This window comes from Astyanax mexicanus, chromosome 18 (genome assembly GCF_023375975.1).
Source record: "Astyanax mexicanus isolate ESR-SI-001 chromosome 18, AstMex3_surface, whole genome shotgun sequence".
In the NCBI taxonomy this organism is placed as follows: Eukaryota; Metazoa; Chordata; class Actinopteri; order Characiformes; family Acestrorhamphidae; genus Astyanax; species Astyanax mexicanus.
The window spans coordinates 21,077,135-21,103,393 of record NC_064425.1 but is presented as its reverse complement, the minus strand read 5'-3'; the positions used below and the strand labels follow the sequence as shown (position 1 = coordinate 21,103,393).

Here is a 26,259-nt window from a genome sequence, read left to right as displayed (position 1 = left end):
CTATATTAGTTTACCTTTTAACCTCATCAATTATGTATAATGAAAATTAATAGCCCCTTAATCATGAAATGCAGTTAATTGTGGTAGATAACGCTTGCAGTGGAGCTAGGGCGAGAGCAGCGCAGCTAATAGCTGTATAGCTGTATAGCTGGTCGAATTATAATAATTACATACATGTAAAACTTAAATTATATACTGTATATCGAAGGGCCTGTCTTAATCACATCTTTTTGATGTGTTTTAACATGCTGGCATGATAAAAAAAAATTGTAATAAAATAAAAATATGACACCAGTTTTAGTATTGAACAGCTTTCAACATTTCTGTGGATGATTCATCTTTAAAAAAATGTTGAAAGGGAAATGTTGCATTCAGTGGTTTGTTTGGTAGAGAAATACCCCTGAGGGTAAGGCTTAATCCTGCGCTGCCCTCTATGTGTTACTGGATGCTGCCTTGAGACATAAATAAATGTGCACTCATCACATTTATTTCATGATTTTCTTTTCTTTCTTTCTTTCTTTCTTTTCTTTTTTTTTCTTTTTTTGCTCCTGCCTGGGGGTGTGTTCTCTGTTCAGCTGTGCCGATTCACGTTCTTTCAGCTGACCTTAAAGAGCCTGAATGGGCCAGTTGACTGACCTCTTCTAGGACGCTGCCTTTTCCAGTGTGTGTGTGTGTGTATGTGTGTGTGTGTCTGTCTCAGCACCCTCGTGTCTATCTCCCTGTCTCCTCTGTTTACTCTCTCTCCGCCTCTTTCTCTTTCTCTCTCTCTCTTTCCTGAGAAACGTCCCTGCCACCTCTGCTCACTAGAAATGGGTGACACAGTTCTTTGCTTCTGTCAGTGCCATTTCCAGTGCTTGATTTCCGTCTGTTTATCAGCCAGTGGCCCCAGAAAAGAAGCGGGCTGCAGACAGCACACGCCAACCTGCGCAGCACGAAACGGAGGAAAAATAAGCAGATGAATATTTTTTTGACTATATTTAGAGCTGAGAATCCTGCAGTTCCACAAAGCCTGAATCTCAGAGTCGCAGGCAGTGTACGCCGAGAGCTGCAGGGTTTCGTCGGGCCTTTGTTTAAGCTCAGACGTTCCTTCAATGTTTAATATTATGTGAATGCAGTATTAATATATATATATTTTTTTTTTTCGTTAATGCTCACTGTGGTGATATGGCTCGCCCAATCACAGAGAATCATACTGTTGCATAAGGAGCTCAGTGTTCATAGCTAGTTTGTATACTGTGTATATATATACTGTAATAATGATATATGACATATATATATCATGAACAATAATCCCTGATATTTAGAGGCTTACGTAACCTTTATAGGCACTGCTCAGCTAGCTGTCAATCAGTCGGTAGCAATGGAAAATCACCTCACAGCTGGTGTTAGAATCAAAACCACTCGTCAAACTCTAAAACTCTAAAACTCTAAACTGCTAATAAATGTTATAATAAAACAGTAAATAGTGTAAATTAGTTTTGATTGGATTTACAAAGAATAGATTAAGAATATTAGCACTCAAAGCAACACTATGTAGCAATTATACCATAAAATACAACAATAAATGAATGCTCCACTGACTTGTAATAGGGAGAATAGCCTCTTCATTGTTGCTACTGTGGGCTTGTTTAAGTAACTCTGTTGAAGAGGGCAGGACAATGAAGATAATGTGAGAATTGCGCAATCCTGGGCAACCATATTTGAGTCATAATTATGTAAAGTTCCGTAGTATTTTATTCTACCATGTCAGGGCACATGCTTATTTCATATTTAGATAAGGTTTCTTTATCCCTCAGCTTGTCCAGAAATGCATGTGTAAAGCATGTCCTTTAGTGATTGCTCAAGTGCAAATTACAATTAGTGGCTTTGACAATTAGTGCGAGACCAGGATAAAAAAAATATAACAAAAATAACAATTGTTGCATATTGCTGCGTTAATCAAATTAAGTACAAAGCCAAATGAGTACGGGTTTAAGACAAGTTATATTTAAAATTGTATGAAAATTAAGGGAAATAAGACTTCAAGTAATTTTCCTAAAATATTGGAAAACATAATAATGTAATAATGTAACGTACAGCTCTGGACAAAAATAAGAGGCCCACTTAAAAAGGTGAAGTGTCTTTGATTTCACCAAATTGAAAACCTCTGGAATATAATCAAGAGGAAGATGGATGATCACAAGCCATCAAACCAAACTGAACTGCTTGAATTTTTATTTTTTTTAAACCAGCAGTGGCCTAAAGTTATCCAAAAGCAGTGTGTAAGACTAGTGGAGGAGAACCTGCCAAGATGCATGAAAACCAGGGTTATTCCATCAAATATTGATTTCTGAATAAATCTTTCTGAGTATGAACTTGTTCAGCATTATTTGAGATCTGAAAGCTCATCTTGCTGCATCTTTTTTGTTATTTCAGCCATTTTTTATTTTCTGCAAATAAATGTACTAAATGTAATTTTTTTTTTTGAACTTTGGGAGAAATGTTGTCTGTAGTTTATAGAGTAAAGCAACAATTTTCATTTCACTCAAACATATACCTATAAATAGCAAAATCAGAAAAACTTATTTAGAAACTGGAAAGTGGTCTCTTATTTTTTTTTCCAGAGCTGTATATTGAGTTCTATTCTACTTTAATTTAAAATGCTCTTTTGTAAACACCTCAACAAAACCTATTATTGCTTGTTCATCAGCATCAGCCTACAATCCGTATATAAGCGTAACCCATAATCTCCTCATATTCAATAGTGATAAAATAGTCACAAAATGTTTCATCATTTCAGTCATTCTGGCTGTAGTTTTTGGCCTAAAATTGGCTCTACAGGACTTTTTCTCAGTCTCTCTCTCTCTCTTATATACTTTCTTTATCTCTAACCCCTCTCTTCTCTTCCTCTCTGTGTGTGCTGTGTTCGAGCCTGTGCAGTGTGTGTGTGTTTATGTGGCCTGTGCTATGTGTTGGTACTGCATGCTGTGGTTTCTTCTCTCTCTCTCTCTCGATAAAAGCTGAAGGCATGGCTGCCGTAGCTCTGGCTGTCTGCGTCTCGCTCTGAAAGCTGCACTGTTCAAATCCTCCCCTTACATGTCCTTGTCTTTTATCTCCCAAGCTCACTATCTGGATAAGGTAGTGAAAGGTATGGCATTCCTTCCTTCCTTACTTTCCTTTCTTTCTTTCCTTCCTTGCCTCCTTTTCCTTCTTCCTTCATCTTGTCCCCATACCTTCACTTCTCTCTCTGTCCCTCAAAAAAAAATCTACATGTCTCAGTCCATTGGTGCTCCTTTTCCTCCTCCCTTCCTCCTCTCACAGCTTCTTCCTGTAGCTCACTCCTCTACCTCTGTCTGTTCTGTACATTCCCAGTGAAGCCATTCCTGCTTAGCACGTTCACACCAAGGGAGTAGGTGGTGGTCTTTGATGGAGGTTGGCCAGTTACAAAGGTGTTGCAGCAGCACTTCAGAAAAGTCTATAACCAATGTGTTTTAATGGATATATGGGCATATATATATATATATATATATATATATATATATATATATATATATATATATATAGAAGGGGATGGTACACTGTAAACTCATACATAGTTTGAACTGAATGATTTTGAAGTCTGTTTTACATAAAATGGGATATTTCTGAACATTACTCAACTATTTTGGGTTAGTTGAAGTTTTGTGGGCACATATACAAATTCAAACTGAGATTTCTGAGTTGAACCAACTTATAATAACTTAGTTTAGTTGTTGCCATTAACAGCTTCTTTTCTATTGGCTTTGGTCACAGTCTATTTGCATACTGGGTGTGTCCAACAGTTTCTGACTAACACTCACCATCAGTGTGTAGTGAGTCCCCCTGGGCTACCTTAGAAATAAATAAAGTTCCCTTTTTAGCTGTAATAACTGGATGTTTTAATTTATGCTAACTCAAGTTTTGTTTTCATTTCCCTTTACTTAAAAAAATTGAGCAAACCAGCTGCCTTAAAAAGTTAAGTAAAGTCTGTAAGTCTTACAGTAAAAAATATTTTAGTTGTAATAACTTGATGTTCTAAGTTATGCTAACTTAAGTTTACATTACAAGTAAATTCAACTTATCCAGGCTTACAGTGTACAAGATAGAAGAAATGGGACTCTACCACAGTTTTGCTAATTAAAAGAGTAACACTACAAAAAAAAATCATATGTAAAACCCAAATGTTGTCGTCAGGTGCCTAAAAGCCTCTTTACTTTTCCTTCAGAACTAAATATTAATCAAATTTAGTCACATTCATGAATTTCAATGCCACATGCTTTATGTACTTCTTCTTTTAAACAACCAGTCACAGGTGTTGTTGCGTAGTGTTCAATCAGCTTCCATGTTTATGGCGCAATAAGCAAAGCCCATACGCAACTACTGTGACTGATTGTTTGTTTAATAATGCTAACACAAGAAGTTGGTACAAAGCCTGATTCTTTATTTTTGTTAAATAATTTGAAATATAAAGTTCAATTAATGTATCTCTTATGTGCTGTATCTCTCAGCTTGTCCAGAAATGCATGTAAAAAGTGTTTTTTTTTTTTTTTTTTTCTTAAAGAACCAATTCTGTCGAAAACTTGCTCAGCTGAGAACAGAGCCACTGCATGCATTATTGCGATGAAATAAAATGAAAATCCTTTTTAGAACACCATAAAATAGTTACCTTACATAAGTTGTGCTGCAAAATTTCTACGAGAACTCACAAGGTCATACTCGATCTATATTGCCTGCTAGCTGCATATTCTGCTCATAACTCCAGCTAAAAAATAAACTAAAAAAAGTGTGCTTTTAGTCCTAAGTGTCTCAGCTGATCAGCTACATTTGGGATGAAGCAACTTTGTGTAAATGAGATTTTTTTTTGTTGAGCTCCGTAAAGGAAGTATTCAGCATTGAGCAGGAGACGGAGGCGAAGTGGCAGCAGGCCTCCCTCCCACGTTTCATTCGCTCTTCCTCTCACTCTTGTCTCGAACTAGGTCTGCAGTGTTCGTGCTCTGCCTCTCCTTATTCTTTTTCTGTTCTGCCTCTCTCTCTCTCTCTCTCTCTCTCTCTCTCCGGACCACCTGTGTAGCTTGCATTAGCGGCAGGGGTTTAGGCGAGGCATTTCGCAGACCCGCTCGACTCGAGGGCCGCTTCAGTCTGACGGGCTGTGGCTCCACGGGGGCCTCTCTCTGAAAGAGCTGCCAATTAAACTGAACCGGTGCCAGCAGAGAGCCCATCTTTATTTATTTATCCCTGTAATAAGCATTCAGAAGCGACTAATCAGCTGCCTCCTCTGTGCTAAAGCTACATAGAGCTGCTTGTCTGCTGGGATGAGAAGAGGCAGTCAGTGGCACTCTCCAAGGGACAATCTTCAGAAGATGTATTGCAGCAACTGGAGGTGTAAAAATAAATCTGAAGGTGGAGATTTTGGAAGTCGCTTCTAATCTGTTATGATGGGTTATATAGTAATAATGCTGGGTGGGGTATATTTCTGCCCATTATATACATTTGAAGCTATTTTTTAAATATAAGAATCCACTAAATATAGCTCGTCTGTGTCTGTATATACTAGTTTCTCAATTCAGATCTGATGAGATGACTCTCCACTCCTGAAGTCACATTGGACCTGCAAGTCTTGCATAGCTTCACTGTTAGATTCCTAGACATCTATCCTTCTGGATTTGATGAGATCTTTATTTGCCATGTTAAAAGTAACTGAAATCTAGATTTTGAGTCCAGACTGAGACAAATCTGTACAAAAATTCCATTCACGTTAATTGTATCTCTAAACATCTCTAAATGTAGTTTGGATCTCATGTTGTAGCTGGATTTCATGTGATTTCATGCCACAAATCAGATTTTGGACAGATCTTTGGACAAGTTGAAATTTATGTAGTCTCTAACTGATGATAGATGGTAGCATGAAATTTAACATTTGTGGCAAACTTTATCTAAGCTCCAAAGAAAACTCTGATGTAGCCACATTAGCATATTTTTTTACTTACCAATTATTTTGCAGACAGTATAATAGATGTCTAAATGTTTTAGGATCTTCTAAAAACCTGTCCAGGCAGCAAGCTAGCTAACATTAGTGGCGAGCTAGATAACATGCTAACGTTAGTGGTGAGTTAGCTACTTTAACTTTTGATTTCCAATACAACAAATTATTTTCTACCAAAGAAATGATGACTATATTTTTTAGTCTTAATTTATATTTATTGAGGTCTTAAAAAGGTCTTAAAAAGCATTAAATTTGACTTTTAAAATAGTGCCATCTTAGACTTATCTCAGGGCAACTACACCCTTCTTTCTGAAGGCCTGAGAGAGATCTCTTGGATCCTGTCAAAAGAAAATTACTCACGTCAACAATCAAGAGTAAAATTGAATGAAAATGTTAAGATCTGAGGTTTAAATAAGACAGGCTCCTCCTAAATGTTCTCTAATTGTGTTCTTTAGTCATTTAAAGTAGTAATTTATAGGAATTCCATAACAAAAAAATGATTTGTGAACACACTCCTTTAGAGCTTCTACTTTTATGTTTAAATGAAGATCAAAAGTTCATAGGATTCAATATGTTAAAAAAAGACAACATTTCCATATAGTGTCCTAATACTTACAATACTCTACTGTATATAAATCACTCCCACTGTATCTGTCTCATACCAAAATAATCATGTTGAAATTGAGCTTCCACGACGCACCGCAAATAACCTCCAACCAGCGAAATCAATATAAGGTCAGAGATTTGCAGCCCTGGCAGCAACACTCCAAAAATAAAACCCAACAGCGTCTTCTGGTGAGCTGCTTTCAGGCATGACATCCCTGTGCACGTCGAAGCCCAGATGGAAAGCAAAGCTCCTAATCGCGTTTCTCAAGCCCCGAATTGCGGCTTCTTGCGTCGATTGTGCTAAACATATTACATATTATAGTGCGCAGAGCACAGAGGCTCTCATACACACACACACACTCACACACACACCGCTGTCTTATCACGAGAGCGGCGGCACAAAGCTCAGATCAACACATTCCATGCTCTTCCACAAGCAGCCATTTTCTCCTGCATCATGGCTGCCAGAGCCATCGGAAATCTCCTGCTTATCAGGCAACCTCCACCTTCACTGCTCTATACAAAAAAACACCCACCATCCAGCGCTCTCTTTCCCTCCTCTTTCTTCCTCTGCTCATTCCTTCCCCTCTCTTTCTCTTGCTGCCTGTTATGTGGCACTGGTGACTGTCACCAGTAAACCAGGCTTTGGTTGGGGCTGTTGACAGTTTTTTTTTTATTTTAGAAATGTGAAGTTCCTGAGTTTGATAGTATCAGTTTTTTCTTTCTTTTGTGTGAGTTTTGAGTGTAGGAATGTATAGATGAATAAGGGTAGGGCTTCAGTCTGAAGGTATCAGTCCAAATGCGTTGGTTTTGTAAGGTTAGAATCGGTTGCAATTTTCTGCTCAGTCAATTACATGCTCATTCTTTGATCAAAATCTTACTTGTAACTATACTTTTAAGTGTTAAAATTAGTTTGATCTATTCTGTGAATTGTCTCTATTTTATGCGTGGATAAATTAAATACTTAAGAAAGAAAACAAAAAAACTTAAATATGGCACAGTTTGAGATTTGTGATGCATAGCAATAGGTCTGGGTTACAAAATCCACTTATTCAACGAATGGCATGGGGAAAATACCAAAGTAAATGATTAAACCATGTTTGTACCCAAACCAAGTTTGCTTAACCTTTAAAATAAAAAATGAAGCTTCAAGCGTGCTAGCTCCTACATCCCCGTCATCTTAAATGACCAGAATGTCAGTTGTGGTTGTTAAAATTAGCCATTCAAATAACTTGTAAAACCCACTCATCAATATTGGGTACCAAAGCAACCACTTGGAGCCACCTGACACACCATCGCAACAACCTGGGATACAATATTAACTAATGTATTACCAATATTAAATTAATAGTAGGCTAGGAGCCACATATGAACTCCCTAATAACCCTGAAATTATGTATAATCATTTTGGTCCTAAATAAATGCCATAACAGTCACCTTTCCACACCTTTCCCTATGTAGCATCTACTCTTCTCTTATGCCCGTAATTATAACAGCTACTTAGGAATGACCAGTGATGATGACCATTAGCTAAAAATTGCTTTTACTAGCACTGCAAAACAGTGGGGGTAGTGGGTAGTTCACTAAGTTAAGTAAAGCTAAGCTAAATAAAGAGAACTGCAATAAAAAAAAAAGACTTTCTTTTAAATCAAACGAGAGCTGGGTGTAAATCTATACAGTTTTTTCTCCTGAAAACTGTTTCTTTGGGCCAGTAAAGCTCTTCTGTTTATTTACAGTTGGAATTTCTCCAACACTGAAGACTGGAGCATTAGCATTAGCAGCTAACCGCTCTAGCAGTGCTAGCAGGTGTTAGGAGCAGGCTACAGGCTGATATACTCCCCTCTGAACGTGGAAATAGCGATCGTGATTAGCGGGTAATGCTATTGCTTTCCAGCAGTGCTAGCCGGGGTTAGCAGCAGGCTACAGGCTGATAATACTCCCCTCTGAATTTGGAAATAGCAACTGCAGTTAGCTGCTAATGCTAATGCTACTCCAGCCCCGGTTCTGGAGAACTAAACTGAAACGCCTTAATAACACTACAATTTAATGGAGTGGCTTTACTGCTCCTTACAGCCTGTCTAGTAAACTTCATACATAAAATTCACCGGATTTAAAGGCACATTTCTTATTTTCTTTTTTAAAGTTAAAGGATTTTAACATGTAAATAATAAAATAAACTTGTTTTCTTGCCATAAAGAGCAAATTTGTAACTGTCTAATGCTTCTTACAGTAGCTTAGCCTGCTGCTTCTTCTCTGAAGCCATTCTGCCTGAGGCTGTTTGAACAGCAGGCTTCATCTGATGTATGAGAACTAAGTCAAAATATACTCATGTTTTTTTTTTCCTGAGATCTCACACTGTTTAGCCCAGTTTACACTCTACAGTGTACAGGGTACCATAGTGACAGCTTAGTGTATAGGCATGAATTCAGCCTGCATGGCCACATTCAACCAGTACAGCTCAATGACTAACTTTAATGCAGAATGTCAGTTTTACCAGCATGTAGAACATGTTTAGGACATGTTTAAAATGTTTTTGTTTTTTTTTTTGTTCGAGAATACTAATCTTTAACTGTGTTTTCAAATAAAATCTATACATTAATGAGAGGTTTTACCTCTACCTACCACCTCTAGACACAAACCTACACTATACTAAATAATGTTAGTGGAATTTTATTCTGATTCTGATTCTGAGCCCTATTTAGACAAGGTGATGAAGGGTAATGTAATTATGTTTCAGTGATTTTACCTTCTGTAAAATAAGATGTAGGAATAACTTTGTTAATAAACAAATGGTCCATCAAATCTTGTGGGAAAGGAGTTTTGTGGCTTTTCTCAGGTATAGAGGCGCTCATAGAAGAGCATTAAAAGTATGTTCAAACTACGTAACAAATACTAAAAGCATATTTTCAATTTAATATACTTTATGAAAATGCACATTAAATATTATGGACTTTCTCTGTATTCCCATACAATGTATTTTTAAGTAATGTACTTTTAAATTTTAAATTATACTTTGTGTTGATAGAAAAAAATATATATAGTGGTATTAAATACTGCTTAAAGTAGCATTAAGGTGCACACAATATGTTAAATATAAAAAAAAACACAAACTTATAACACTCAAAAAAAGCACTTAAAAGCTGATGTAATGTAATGCTTTGATGTTGTATTTAATCATAGATTAATTATAATTGAAACATACTTAAATTGCCATAAGTTGATCCAAAATAGTACATTTAGTAAGTATTCAAGTACATATTTTAAGTTTTAAAAAGTAAGTACTTTTCCATGTCAATAGTATACTTAAAAAATATATTCTTAATACACTTATAACACAAAAATGCTTCATCTCTCCAGGTAAATTATTGTAATTCTCTCCAGATAGGATTTGAGCAGCAGGTTGTTGTGTGGGCAGGGAGGCAATAGGATGAAGACAGTAGACAGCAGGAGTTTGTCCTCTCGTCTCTGTTTGCTTCAGCATTTCTAGAATGTAAGCTGTAAATAGAACATGAACAAAACAACAGAATGAAGTGCCAGTGTTGTTGAACTGTGTTGCTGAAATGGATTTACTCCAGTCTAAAGTCATTTCCTTGCTTGCGAAGAAGTTGAGATGTTAACAGTGATGTAAGCAGTTGGTGAAACATCACATCAGACTTTGGAAGAATAAACCTCGTATCAAATCAGGCAGTTCTTAAATTATAGATTGAAGTTCAGCGACTGCTGCTTCCCAGGTTATTCCTCATTGTGTGCTCCTTTTCTCTTTTATTTCTCTCTCTCTCTCTCTCTCTCTCTCTCTCTGTCTGTCTGTCTTTCTTTCTTTCTTTTCGTCTCTCCGTCTGTCTGCTTCTCTCTGTTCACCTAGGAGCTAAGTGCTGGATCCATTCTCCAGCACTAATGAGAATCTATTGATTTAGAGAGGCTCTGCAATGGCCGCCTGCTTCAAAGGGATAGGAGGAGCTTAAAAAATGTGTATCAAATTAATCACCCGGAGTCAGAGACCATTATTTCTGATGCACTTTTCGACCTGTTACCCTCAAAGCAGTTTCTTCTACGTTTAACAGAAGATCAAATTTTACGTAAACTAATGGTTTTAAATATCCGCCTCTTTCTCATCTCTCTTTATTTGGCTTTATTCAACTTTTAACATGCATTCATTTAGTTTTTTGGAATGGTGACAGGGTGTTTTGGGGGGGGTCTGTTTCACTGACTGACATGGCTGTTGTGCTTGTGTGTGCACAGAGGGTTGCCCGGGTCTGTGTAATGGCAATGGCAGGTGCACGCTGGGTAATAACGGCTGGTACTGCGTGTGCCAGCTGGGCTGGAGAGGAACAGGCTGTGACACCTCCATGGAGACAGCATGCAGTGACGCCAAGGACAACGACGGAGGTAAATGCATGCACACACACACACACACACACACTCTGACACACACAGCCTTACGAACTTACTAATGGGCCCTTAGGCAAAAAAAAAGCTTAATTTGAATCTCTTTTCACTTTCCTTTTCTTCTCTGTTCTGTTCATTTATCTGCCTTACTAATTCCTAATCTATTTTCTCTCTTCTTCTCTTCACTTCTTTTCTCTCCACTTCTCTGCAGTTCTTTGCTTATTTCATCTCATTTGTAGAACAATTCTCTGCTCTACACTCATCACACATTATTTACTGCGTACTGCTCTCTTCTGCTACTCTTTTTTTTGCTGATCGCTGCTCTTCTCTTCACTTCTCTACTATCTGCTCTTCATTTGTATTGATCTGCTCTTCTCTGCTTTGCTCTTCTCTATTCTACTCATAGCTCTACTTTGATCTATCTTCTCTGCTCTTCATTTGTATTGATCTGCTCTTCTCTGCTTTGCTCTTCTCTATTCTACTCATAGCTCTACTTTGATCTATCTTCTCTGCTCTTCATTTGTATTGATCTGCTCTTCTCTGCTTTGCTCTTCTCTATTCTACTCATAGCTCTACTTTGATCTATCTTCTCTGCTCTTCATTTGTATTGATCTGCTTTTCTCTGCTTTGCTCTTCTCTATTCTACTCATAGCTCTACTTTGATCTATCTTCTCTGCTCTTCATTTACTTGAACGTCACTTCTGTTCCACTTTTTTAGCTCTTCTCTTCGTTTCTATGCTATTCACTACTCTGCTGTTCTGTCCACTTCTCTGTTCTTCTCTGTTCTCTTTTCTCTTGTCTTCACTTATCTGCTGTGCTTTTCTGTCTTCTCTTTTGTTCTATTATCTTCGCTTCTTCTTTTGTCTCGTGTCTTTTGTTTTGTTCTATTATCTTTATCTTCTTTTGTTCTATTTTATCTTTTTTTTCATGTATGGACAATAAAATCTCACACCTCGGTTATATGTAAATGTGTCTCTTCGACAGTGCCTGTGCCTTCAGGTAAAAATTACATTCCATTAAGACAGTTGATGTCTGTTTATTACACTACAACTCTTACCCTGTGCTTCCTGTCCAAGTGGAACTCAACACTCTCATACTCTTATATTGTAGGATGAGAGACATAGAGCATAGAGCACATAGGTTTAAATCACACACAAGTATCCAAAGGTATACTTAATAATTAAAGAAACATGATTGGAGAGATGCTGACCAGAATTATCTCCATATGTGAATCTTAATAACAATCCTGAGTAGCACAAAATTCTAAAACAGGCTCACACAAACCTGTGTAGAAATGGGCACCCTGGTCATGGAAGGGTGCGCACAAAAAGACTTGAAACCAGGAATCAGATCAAGAAGAAATGATGCATCTTGTCCATTTCTGATCGTCCCTGAAATAGAGCCACTATGTTTGTTGTTTCCGCTTACACCTGCCCTCTCATGACCCTCAGCACCTGCATGGTGTAGTAATCAGGTAGCTCTTTAAATAGCAGTGGATGTGTACGGACCTGCCTGTAGATGCTCAGCCCTGGCTGTGGGAGAGTGAGGCCACTCCAAGTGAGAATTAGAGCCTCAGAGCCCTGTAAGCTGAGATGGGAGGTATACAATCCCCACAGAGCCATGCCTCCAAATCCCAGCATGCATCAGCTTCAGGGAGACGGTATCCCACTAAGCCCCCACATAAGTCTCAGCCTGTGCCTGTCACAAAGACCCTCAAGAGCCTGGAACTCACAGGCTCCAGAGAACACCTTCCCTCTGGAGAGCCCTCTCCATCCGCGACGTGAAAACACACTGCCTCGCCACTCATTGACTCCTGCATTTTATGCAGCTGCATACTCCCGTTTATTCTAAAGGCGCTTTGTCTCCCTGGCAAGGCTTTAGCCGTTTAGACTTGATGCCTGGACATGTGTTCTTGGAGGACAAGCTGTGCTGGAACAGCAGGAAACCTGAGCTCATGAGCAAATAGCACTCCGGCTCATTTACTGAACTTTATAAAAGATGGCCAAATGGCCCTTGATACTTTCAGAAATAAAGAACAAAAAGTTGTTGGAATCAAATGGAACTATATATAGCTCTGGATCACTTTAAAAAGTTGAGTTTCTTTGATTTTACCAAATAAAAATAAACTCTGGAATATAATCAAGAAAAAAATGGATGATCACAAGCCATCAAAGTTATCCAAAAGCAGTGTGCAAGACTGGTGGAGGAGAACATGCCAAGACACATTTTTAATCTGTGATTAAAAACTTTATGAACTTTATGAAAATGAACTTGTTTTCTTTGCATTATTTGAGGTCTGAAAGTTCTGCATCTTTTTTGTTATTCCAGCCATTCCTCATTTTCTGCAAATAAATGCTCTAAATGACAATATTTTTATTTGGAATTTGGGAGAAATGTCTAAATGTTTATAGAATAAAACAACAATGTTCATTTTACTCAAACATATACCTATAAATAGCAAAATCAAAGAGAAACTGATTCAGAAACTGAAGTGGTCTCTTAATTTATTTTTCCAGACTTGTATATGTAAATGTAATGATAATACATCTAAGTAATAATAGTAATATTAGATGAGATGTAATATGGTTAATCATAGAGGTATGTATATAGGTTCCATATGGCATCCTGCAGCTTATTTGCCCATATATAATGCAACTGGGCCTGTAGATTCTGCTCTATGCTCAAAGGTTGATAAAGTTGGCATCCCATCCTGTGGCTTGGCAAAATGTCCAGCAGTTCATGATCTCTCACCAAGAGGTGCACTACCCAAATCATTTGCATTGCATGCTTAGTTTTGCAGCAATCCAGGGTTTTTGGGGGGGGGGTTTGTAGTTTTTTAAGATGTTTTGAGTGTATATATGTAATCAGCAGTCTATAATACGTGGTAGTAAGAAATTGGCCAACCTTACAGCCTTTATTATAAGCACATGTATTTGTGGGAGGAGCTTAGATAGGTCAGCTGGCTGTCTTGTAACAGCAGAGTGGGGTCTAATTGAGACAGCTAGTGTGACGCTAGCCAGGAGACGTGTTATTTTTGTCTTCCTGCGCATTTACCCAGAGAGTTTCCTGAGATCTGAGAAAGAGAGAGAGAGATTGAGAGAGAGATTGAGAGAGAGAGAGAGGGAAGAGGGGGAGAGAGACTGAGAGAGAGGCAGAGATAGAGAGATGACCCACTTCAGTGCTCTAAAGTGCCCCTCTCCTGGCCGGGAGTCTTGAATTATTTGAGCTGAATTACAGGAAGGAGGAGGAACGCTGCCAGAGGAGGTGTGGAAAAGACATGGTGGCTGGGAAGCCGTAAAAGGAGGTGTAGAGAAATTTAAGGCTGTAGAGTTATAGGGCAGGCAAAGATGACCAGTCATCTCTGATGGGGTGTGTTAGAGCAGTGCTTTATGGGGGAAAAAAACTACAACTACAATTTTTTTTTTTATATGAGAAATTACTTTGACATTGGAGCTCTTCCAAACAATCAACAATTTCTCTCTTTTGGGAAAACCAGTTGATTCTTTTTTACTATGTTAAAAAGCTAAAGATATACGTTTATAAAGGCACTTAAAATCAAATCAAATCAAATCAAATGTTTGATTAGGATCTTTTGAGGTGTTGGTCCAAACCAAGTAGCATGAAAGGTGAAAGGTGCTGTACACCACAATCTGGGCCATGGGACCAAAATTTGGTATACTCAAAAGAGGTTAACTTAGTTTGGATCAACTGACTGGTTCAACTGGTTTGGATGGTTTGCTGTATGAAAATACCTTAAAAATAGACATTTGGGCCAGTTACAGGAAGTTGAGGCAGGCAATCATCAACCAGTAAACAATAGACAAAGAAAAAGAACTGGTGTTGAGCTAAAATCGGACAGACTGCCTATTCAATACGCACAAGTATTGATGCAAGAGATTCTGCTTGCAGGTATCTACTGTATCTACTGTAACTGTAAAATAACCTTTACTTATAAAGAGAAGTACAATGATTCCAAAGATCAAAAATCTGTTTGGCTCATTCTGCTTTGTGATCAGTGTTCATTCAAAGGAAATCAGATCATCGGGTACCAGTTATTGATTTATTCGGTAACTCTACAGGATCTATAGTTTTATAAACATCGGTCTTGAAGGTTATATGCTTTAACACCTTGTTTTGATGTGTTCAGATGGTCTGCTGGACTGTATGGACCCGGACTGCTGCCTGCAGGCCTCGTGCCACACTACCTCACTGTGTGTGGGCTCACCTGACCCTCTTGATATCATCCAGGAGACGCAGATCTCCTCCAGTCCGAGCAACCTGCAGACCTTCTACCAGCGCGTTCGCTTCCTGGTGGGCCGGGACAGCACCCATGTCATCCCCGGGGTCAACCCCTTTGAGGGCAGGTGAGTGATGGCTTTTGCTGATGGTACCACCATTCAAATATGTAGGATGCAGAGTGTATAGTGAATGAAACTCACTATACTATATATATATAGCGATAAATGAGTTACTTGAACAGGAAATAGTGTCTCTCCTGTCTTTCATGGCATGACAACATCTATTTTTTTTTGCTCTGTGCTCAGTTATTTTGAGTCTGTTTGGTTGATCAGCTGAGGAATTATACAGATCAGATCACAGGAGCAGAGCAGGAACACAAGCTCCTCATATTTATGAATCCAGTGAGTAGTGGCATGTCGAAATGCCTTTGAGTCCAACTCCCACCGGCACCTGGGGCACAGGGTCCCAGCCACGCTCCTTCATAGCGGAGATAGACAATCGCTATCGCTGCGTCCCTCGTGACTTCTCCACCGAGTCTCTGTTCCTTTGTCTCATTTCTTTTTCATCTTTTAGGCTCCAGAGAGAGAGAGCTTTCTCTTTTTTTAGAGCAGTGTTTTTGCATCTGGCTTGCTTGCGAGTCTCTCTCTCTCTCTTGCGCTTTTTCTTTTCCTAAGCTCATTTAAGACCAGCACAATAGGCAGAAACACAAATAAGAAAAGAATTGCAGCTTCTTTGTGAAATCTCATGGACTACCCTCGGTGACACACACACACATGCCCATACACACACAGACACGTGCACAATACAACTCTCCTGTTTCCCTTTTATCAAACGGCAGAAGCCGGAAACGCAGAGAAAAAAAAATGGAATCATCAAAAGAGCATCTGTCTGGTCCTCGCAGCTACGAGGCGAATGCTTCTAATGGCCTGACGTTTTGATTCCTGTCTCCTTAAGGCTGAGGCGTAATGTGCCGGAGAGTCCTCGGATTCAGAGCATCGTATTTTTAGGCTCTGCGCTTCGGTCCTGAAGTGGAAATTTGATGTTTCGAAAGGCTTTGGATCATAGCAGGATCATATCCCCCCTCGCTCGCCCCGTGCCATAATTTGCGGGAGCGTCTTCGGAGCTCGTGTTTGTTGCGCTGGGCAGAGTCTTAAAGCCGAGTGGCTTCTGCTTTGTGCCTCGGCGCCTCCGGCTCGTCCAATCTCCCTCTTTTCTGATCCACGCCATCCCTAATGACGCTTTGATCACTTCAAAGCCTGAGCCACTGGTCTCCTTCCCCGCCTTTCGCTCCCAACTTCTCGCGGCCTTTCACCGCTAAGCCTCCACCAGCTTCCCCCACAAGCGCCGCCCGCGTGAAGAACTTTAACAAGCCGCCGCATCCTCGGCCCGCTAATGTCAAGATGTCTGATGCATATAACCTTCCGCCGCTGCATAAAAAAAAACCCAAAAGAAGAAGAAGAAGCAGAGGAAGAAGAAGACGACGACAGGGTCTGATAGTGCCTTTTGTGGACGTGTCAGCGGATACTCACGGAGTGCACTCTGAATGCGAGGTGACATTTTCCAGGGGTGACATTTTTGTGACATTCAATAGGAACTCCTCAGTGTTTCACAATCCTCACTTCATTATTCTGAGAAGGGGGTGCTACCAATCCTCCATCTTCCTCTCCACGAAGAAGAAAAAGAAAAAGAAGAAGGGAAAAAAAGGGCATAAATAAATAAAGCTCAAGACACCAGCGACGAGCCGCAAGAGCCCGAGCTCACAGCTCACCTAAAAATATCAGATGTTATATATTATTCATCAACACTATTCGTTCCTCCAGCCACTGACAGATATGAGAGGGCTTGGCAGAGCCTCTCGGCCTCAGACGGGGCACTCGGGTGCGGGGACGTGCCAGCGGGACGCAGCCCCCAAGCAGTCACCCGATCGGGCCCTCTCTATTGATCCTCCACCTATTTGTTCATGTCAGAGTGCTCTTTCCTGACACGTCCCACCACTAAAAAGCGGCTGAGGTGCTGCACGTTGAAGCCACCACGCTTTTAACAGGACACCCAATACACCAGCCTGCACCAGAGCCGAGCGCTCGGCCGGGAGCAACACGTTATTCTATTCCTGTAGGTATTTTAGGCGGCTGTTTGTTTTATGCTGAATGTACTCACACACATATAAACACAGCATAGCATGCAGACTCAGCTTTACGTAGTGTTGAGTGTAGAGTGTTGATAAAATGTAATATTACAAAAGATTGTAAATAAAATAGTCCGATTGATTAGGTTAGTTTTTTTTGTTTTGTTTTGTAGTAGGCTTTTGGACTTGCTTTGAAAAAAAAATAGCTATATAATATGATATATGATTAGCTATATAATATGATAGCCTATAATATCTACTTTTCCCCATTAATACCGTATTTTTCGGACTATAAGGCGCACTTAAAAACTTTTAATTTTCACAAAAATTGACAGTGCGTCTTATAATACGGTGCGCCTTTTGTATGGATTTTACTCGTCAGGTTGTAAGGAGCAGTAAACACACACTCCGTGCAGCGTTATAGAGAGTTTCAGTGCTATACAGAGTCCAGAGCCGTGCAGCTCCGAGGCTGGAGCGGCAATAGCATTAGCTAGATGCTAACCGCTAAGCTAGCTAGCTTATTCACTGTTCAGAGATCAGTATTATCTAAATTTTACTCGTCAGGTTGTAAGGAGCAGTAAACACACACTCCGTGCAGCGTTATACAGAGTTTCAGTGCTATACAGAGTCCAGAGCCGTGCAGCTCCGAGGCTGGAGCAGCAAATAGCATTAGCTAGCTTATTCACTGTTCAGAGATCAGTATTATCTAAATTTTACCCGTCAGGTGTAAGGAGCAGTAAACACACACTCCGTGCAGAGCCGCCACTCCGAGGCTGGAGCAGCAATAGCATTAGCTAGATGCTAACCGCTTAGCTAGCTAGCTTTTTCACTGTTCAGAGATCAGTATTTTCTAAATTTAGCACTTTTAATACTGCTGGAGCAGTATTATTAGAGTTAGATGCTAATCGCTAAGCGTTCACCGTTCAGAGGTGAGTTATCGGCCTGTAAGTCTGTGCTGCTTTGCCTGGCTAGCATTAGCTAGATGCTAAGCGCTAACTCTCTCAGAGGTGAGTTTTATCAGCCTGTAATCTGCTTGTTTACCGTGTTAAAACAAGCTACGGGGGACGAATCGCTAGCTAATATCTCACTGTCTTACCAGAACACGCAGGATTACTCAGTGTAACGCTGTCGTTTAAGTTTGGGTTAACTTTACTAGTTTAGGGGACTAGCTAGCGTGCTAGCGGATAGCTATGCTAACGCTGGTGCAGCAAGCCTTAGTGGACATCTGGAAATCTAAGCTTACTGTAAATAAACTGGAGCACGTTACTCACCCAAATAAACAGTTTTCAGGAGAGGAATCTGTGTAGATTAATATCCAGCACTCGTTTGACTTTGAAAGAGCTAACGTTAGATTTGTATACTGAGACGCTCCACCGGCAAGCGACCACCCCCGGTGGGGGAAGGGAAACATGGCGCCACCCCTGTTCACTTTGATATAGGCACCCTTTCTAGTGTCACTTAACGCGCCTTATAATGCGATGCGCCCTATGTATGGAAAAATAGCAGAAAATAGGCGTTCTTTGATAGTGCGTCTTATAATACGGTGCGCCTTATAGTCCGAAAAATACGGTAATTTGATTTTTTACTGGCTTTGTTCTAATTATTATATTATTTAATGATATGTGATATTTAATACATTTACAATATTGATCATGCTATATCATTTCTTTGATTTGAATAAACAACCAAAATAATAATGACAATGGTGATTATGCTAATAAAAAAAAATAAAAAAAAGTCCAACTAAAATATAACTTGTGGCATATATAAATTGTATCCAGATTGATTATTGATAGTCTGGACAGGAAAAATATTTTTTTTGATTATTGAATTCAGATAACATAATAATTACATATGTACTTCTATGTGTAGGTCTATATATATTTAAAACAGCTTTTTTCAGATAGAAAGAAGTACTTTATTAATCCCAATTTATTTGTGTTAGTGCATATTTTTAAACCATTGATTTTCTCCCAGTCAGCCACAATTGTGTTCAGGAATAAAGCTTTATATTTTCATATTTTTTATGTCATATAGTTTATAGCATAGGACTGTCCAAATACTGGTAGTAACATAAATGGAGCTGGATAAAAAATGTGTGGCATATGTGTTCTTCTTATCTTTTAATACCTCTGTTAATAAAACCGAGCCTAATTGTTTGAGGCCGATGCCAGTTCATCTGTGAAGGCTTCACATCTGCTGAAATCTAGCAATTCCCACTCTGTTTTATTTTTCCCCCAAATTATCTGTCTGTTTACTGCAGTTTTATGCTCCTGGCACTATTCGGCATCATTTGGAAGCAGAGGAGGAGGAAGTTGAAGTGATGACTCTTTATTTCATTCTTCTTCATTTAGCTGATTTAGAAGGCTGGCGTGTGCTCTCTGAAAACGGAATGCTCCGGTGCACAGTAATGCATTTCTAATGAACGACGGGGCTTTATTTGTTCTTTTTCGTGTGCTTTGAAAGTAAATGGCTGATGTAATGACGATGCTGTTGTATGAGTGCAGGCTTTGCTGCTGTAAAATCTCTGCAGATTTGCACTTCAAGTATGATTTGATAAAGAGTTGTTTTCCTTTAGCTCGGAAACTCGAGTGGCCTTGGGAGCGTTTATCTAGAATGCTGTCTGTAAAAACAGCTGATGGTTTTATGGCGTTGCGTCTTTTGCATCACCGTCTCAGCTGTGCTCGGTTTTGAGCAAATGTGGGTCAGATATGATAGACGTAGTTACTCAGTCTCTGACTAGCATTGCGGAGATTACATGTACCGAACGTACAAAAGAAGCACTAATACCAGAAGTGCACCAAACATTTGGCAAGCAAAATATTTTGGAAGAAACTGGAAAAGAAAAGACTGAAATATGAAATATTGAAAATCAAATCATTGCAGTGTTTCCTTTAATGTAAGGTTTTTCAGAGTACTGCTGTATATACTGTAAATTGTGGCGAACAGCATGTTCTTGTTAATTTAATTAAATTTAAAACTCTAGAAAACAGCTAAAATATATAAGCTGTACACGGTTTGGATAGTAATTTGTTTGTTTATAAAAATGACTAGCTTTAAGCCTTTCTCTGTGTAAATTTTGCTCACATGTGACTTGAGTAGCACTACTGAGGTAAATTCATCAGTAAAATTGCAATGCTAAGATAAATGAGATAAATTTATGATTAGAATACAAGTACAGAGGTAAATCAATTATTAGAATAGCTAGCACTGGTGAGGTAGATGTATGATGTTGGTTCATACATTTAGGCTATTCACTTTATTTATTATGAAAACTCAAACCTTTTTAGCCTAAAATGTTCATTTCAGTGCCTCCCTAACTAATACTACCTCTTTAGGCTGAACGTTGTGAAGTTGTTGAAGAAGATGAAGGCAGTTCTTACTGTTCTGCAGCTTAATCTCTTTGATATCACATGCAGGATTGTCAGCACATTGTTTTTTCCCCACGCATTGTTTCAGTGCACTTCAACTGCGGGCTGATATTATTTGTTATTATTTTCCTCATTAGCGCTCTTGAAATGCACAGCATCAGCTCTGAGGGTTCCTGTGGAGATGTATTCACAGTGGAGATGTTGTGACGTCTCCTTTTGGACCCTGCGGATTCTTGTTAGGTTGCTGGTTAGGGATGTTTTTTTGTTTTTTTTTTGTTTTTTTACCATTTTTCCCTTTTCTTTCTCTCTTTCTCTCTCATTCTCGACTTTTCTGTCACTTTTTATTCTCTTTACTGTCAGAAATCAAGCATTTTCATTGTTCGCTAAGGCAGGGCTGAGTCAGTTCTGCTCAGGTTCCACTTTGCACTGTAAAACCTGACGAGTTAAGTAAACTCAATCGATTTGAGGAAACCGATTGCCTTAAACCAATTAATGTTGTTTAATAACTCGAGCATCAATTATTTTCTAATATGAGTGTGAATAATGCACATAATCATTGCTATATAGAATTGAGTAAATCAAGTGACTTGTGCTAACCTTGTTCACAGTGTAATTGTTAGTTTATTTAAGTATTTTAAGTATTTAATTCTACTCAGATCATTTGAGATCATTTGTTGCCTTAAATGAATTCAGTTTTCAAAACTCACTTTTTTAAATTAATTGCAATACTGTGTGGAGTTAAACAAACATTCACATAAATTAGCCATAGAGTGAATAGTATTTAGAGCACAGTCAACACAGAGTTCCTACAGCCAAAAAACAACACAGAGACCAGGCAGCTAATCATAATATATGATCTACAAGTTTACCTAAGGTAGCCCGGGGGGAATCACTACACACTTATGGTAAGTGTTAGTCAGAAACTAGAGGACATACCCAGTATGCAAATAGATTGTGCCAGAAGCCAATGGAAAAGAAGCTGTAAATGGCAACAACTAAACTAAACTCAGTTACTATAAGTTGGTTCAACTCAAAGATCCCCATTTAAATGTATATAATAGTTGTGCCAACTCATTAAAATTACGTATGTCTGACTTAACAGACAAGCATTACACCAACTTAAATTGTACTGTACTTACACTGTTTTTTTTACACAGCTCCAGCAAATCCAGCAAAGTTGAGCTAACTCATTTTTAACTATTAAAGTAAAATAAACAGTCTGTAGTCATAAGAACTTCCTATCAAACAGCATTAACATATTTCATTTGTGGAAACCGATTGCCTTAAATTATTTACACTAAGTTACACTAACTCAAATCAAACACTTGAAACAAACAACGTATCCTTTTTGAGTTAGTTTGACTTTATCAGCATAAGTGATGCCAAGTTTCTGTAATATTTAAGTATTTAAGTTATGTTAACTTAATTAGTTCAGTAAGAAATTGATTTTACAGTTTGTCCTAAAAAGAGATGGAGTAGAAAATAGGGCGTTTGGACTTTAATAGCAGTTAGGCTAAAACAGAGTGCTAGCGTCAGTGATCAGTGATCAGTGATCGGCCACGGGCTCTCACACAGAGTCACGCCACGTTCCCTTCACTCTCGTTATTTCACCAGCAGCTCTTGGCGGGCAGGTTGGAAGGTTGCAGTGCACTGGAGCAGCAGCTCTGCTAACTTTGTTTACGGATAGGCGAAGCTAAGCCAAGGACGGCTGAAGGAGACCAGCAGCCTAAATTAGCATAAAGCAGGGCTCCATGGGAGCTGGATATTGTTGGGTGAATGATCTTGCCTGCAGTAAGGACAGGATGAGGGCAGCCTCTTACACACCAGTGTTAATTGTTTCCGCTATGTGGCAAATGTTTAAGACCCAGCACATAGGAACGGAGCCCGCTGTCTAATTATTCCTCAGCTAGAGCACTTTTTTTTACACAGGTTAATCTACACTTACCACACTCTTTACCTTTTAGATTACTCTTAGATAACTTGTAGCACAGTCTATAAAAATCTATTAGTATTTGTCTGCCTACTTCACTTGACTATGTTTAGAACAGAGACTGTAAAAAAGATGGACACCGTGTCGCCGTTCCCATTTATTCAATGAAAATGAAGCCAAAATCTTCCGCCATGTTGGCGATCCTGAAACCCGAGTCTGCGCAGTAGAGACCAGAGGAGGGAGAAAGACTGGGGAGAGACAGCCTACTATTCATTTAAATAACCCCGCCCCTGAGGGCTGCAAGATGCAGGTTCTGTTGACGATCTGTTATTGGTCCCGCCCATTACCAGCCCTTTTACAATAACCACACCTTTTTAAATAGAGCTGAATAACGTTTTAAATAACGAATTCTGTGGGGATATAAAAATTTGACAATATAAGCAGAGGTTACACTAACTGTTACATTTAAATAATGGAGGTAGAATTACAGTATATTGTGAAAAAACGGGAATAAAAGTTGTTTGTTTTGCCATTGAAACCTATGGGGATGGGTGGGGTTACACAGCTTTCTGCAACCGAACAGCAGGGGGCGCAGTGTAAGGGACAGTTTTGTCTGTTCCAGTTATGTAGTGTACAAAAAAATAGACAAAAATGGAAATACTTGTTTTGTTAGTGGATAGCAACCTTTTTCTATCCATCCATTTATCCATCCATCCATCCATCCACAGCATAACCAGCAAACAGAATGGGTCTATTTGTTCATAGGTAGGACTTGCTCTATGGTGATTATCATATTCGAGGAGGAGCTCCTGAGGTCTCCAGTAAATTGAAGGAAGTACAAATGCATCTAGGAGAACAATTTGAACAATTCTAGTCATTTCAATCTGTGATTTGATGTTTAAAACTAGACAAGTTATGGCCAATTTAACGGTTATAAAAATCTATGGATTTTAAATGCCCTGAGTTCAAGTTGTTCTCGGTAGTGAACAAGTGCAGGAACATACGGAACTTTGTCCAACCTGCCGGAGAAGCGTCCCAGATGGCTCCACACCAAGCTGCTTGAGAGAATGCCAGGAGTGTGTAAAGCTGTGTGAAGGCGGAATCTGAAATAGAAGATTTTTTGTTTTAGTTTTGCTTGAGTTTGATGTGTGTGGCTTGAATGTGTCGCATAATCCTTATACTCAGGACTCTTGAAGTAACCGGGTGCTAACTTTGGACAAAAAAAAATACTGGACAAGCTAAGGGGGGATACACAACAATGCAGCTCAAAGGATCTCCTCATCTACTTCCTGTTCACTTCCTAAACACCTGATGAAGTCTCCTGTAAGCTCTGCTTCATTCTGCAACATTGAACTTCTGAAATCTTGTATCCTGCTGTTAATCCTCTTGGTGTGAGTCCAGGACTGACTGAAATGGTGTTTGATTGATTCACCAATATTGATTTGCCAGTGTGAACTGTGCCAAAGGTAACCGATAGCATCTTTAAAGCGTGAGATCACTTCCAACTAGCCCAAGGTGGAAGAAAACGGCGACGCTGCACCTCCCCGTTATTCTCCGCGCTCCGAGCCGTTCTCTGTTTTAATTAGGATGAAAGAGTAAAGAATTCTCTGTGAAGTCACATTTTTTTTCCTCCTCTTCTCATTATCTTTTTTCTTTTAAGGCAGGGAACCCCACTGCGGCCTCCTCACAGCTGTCGGCCGGGTTTAATTCATTATTTAAGCAATTGGAAACGGGGTCACATGTGGAGTGTGTGTGTGGTATTACATGGCAGAATCGAAGGCTGACTCAGTGGCTTTTGTTTTTTCTCTCTCTCTCTCTCTCTCTTTCTGTCTCTCTCTCCCCTCAGTCATGCCTGTGTCATTCGAGGACAAGTTGTGACCTCTGATGGAACGCCGCTGGTTGGAGTGAACATCAGCTTCATCAACAACCCGGCATACGGATACACCATCACCAGACAGGATGGCAGGTAGGCTAATACACACATATACACACAAACACACACACAGAATTATAATAAAAAAGTAATCAAAGTAATGTACAGTATAAATTATTAAGAGCTTGCTTTACTCCTTTAGCAAATATATTCTGCTTTGAGGTTTATCTAAGACCCCCAGTGAAAAGGCCTCTCTTAAACCTTCAAAATCACAGATAGAAAGATCTGTAGAAACAAACACTTTGTTATTTTTTTATTTATTTCATTTATTTATTTAGATTTTCCTTTGTTGATGTTATTGTTGTTTCTTATACAGCAGCTAGGGTATCAGAAATGTATTGTTTCAAAACAATGTATTCCTTTTATTTAATATTCCTATTATTTATTATTCTCATACAGACATTTTCTTGTACTTCAACAACAACATTCCAGCTCTAGATTGCCTTGAATGATTGATAAGGGTTCCGTCCTATTTTATGATTAAGTGTCTGTAATAACTGTGTAGTTACACATTACCAAACATGTAATAACAGTGTAACTACTGGTAGGTACACATTTATTACAGTTGTAAAGGTTATGTGCTTGCACATGGGTTAATGTAAATTCTGACTGGAAAAAGTTGTGTGTATATACAGCTCTGGAAAAATATATATATTTTTAAAAATGATGAGTTTCTTTGGTTTTACCAAATTGAAAACCTCTGGATATAAATAATGAAGAGGAAGATGGATGATCACAAGCCATCAAACCAAGCTGAACTGCTTGAATTTTTGCACCAGGAGTGCAGGCATAAAGTTATTCAAAAGTAGTGTGTAAGACTGGTGGAGGTGAACATGCCAAGATGAATGAAAACTGTGATTCAAAACCAGGGTTATTCTACCAAATATTGATTTCTGAACTATTAAAACCTTATGAATATGAACTTTAAAAATATGAACAAATGGTCTAAATGACAATATTTTTGTTTGGAATTTGAGAGGAATGTTGTCCGTAGTTTATAGAATAAAACAACAATGTTCCTTTTACTCAAACAAATACCTACTGTATAAATAGCCAGAGCTGTATATATATATATATATATATATATATATATATATATATATATATATATATATATATAATTATCTAAACTGTACAGCTGTAATTAATCTATTATAATGTGTACTTATGTGCACTAATAGATACATTGTTATTACATTTTTAATGTATAAATATACAGTTACTAGAGACACTTATTATAAAGGATGAATGGAGTGCAACATTATCTAAAGGATACATAATAAGCAACCATATGGGATACCATAGTAACAGCCTAGCAACCACCTAGCAAAACCCTAGTAACCACTTAACAGTACCACGCCAACTAACCATGTTAAATACCTGGTGAAATGCTGTCAGCTTGCAACACTGTCACGCCCATTTAGCAGGTACTTGACACTGTAGCGGCCACCTGGCAACCTAATAGTAACTAGCTAACAATACAATGGCATGGATATAGTATAGAAATATTAATAAATAGTACATTATTACACTGTTATATTAAAGAAATGAAAACTTTATAGGGTGAAGACTTCAGGCTAGATTTAATCCAAGTATTTCTCTCTTTTTTCTAGAGCATCTTCTTCCACAATGTTCTCCCTCTTTGATCTCCTTCATCTCTTTGTTTTCTTCACTCTGAGGGTAGATGTT

At 38.7% G+C, this 26,259-nt stretch overlaps 1 protein-coding gene across 11 annotated transcripts in view; it reads left to right on the top strand.

The window, feature by feature from the left end:
- The window catches only part of tenm4 (teneurin transmembrane protein 4), a 332,448-nt gene that overhangs the window by 232,128 nt on the left and 74,061 nt on the right, over positions 1-26,259 (top strand). For 6 of the 11 annotated variants that reach the window (XM_049467313.1, XM_049467312.1, XM_049467309.1 and 3 more), the window contains 4 exons: positions 3,101-3,127; positions 10,826-10,972; positions 15,120-15,336; positions 24,484-24,603. In XM_049467313.1, the coding sequence (XP_049323270.1) occupies positions 3,101-3,127; positions 10,826-10,972; positions 15,120-15,336; positions 24,484-24,603 (511 nt within the window). The remainder of the gene's footprint in view (positions 1-3,100; positions 3,128-10,825; positions 10,973-15,119; positions 15,337-24,483; positions 24,604-26,259) is intronic. The other 5 variants (XM_049467314.1, XM_049467315.1, XM_049467311.1 and 2 more) reach the window with 1 other exon arrangement.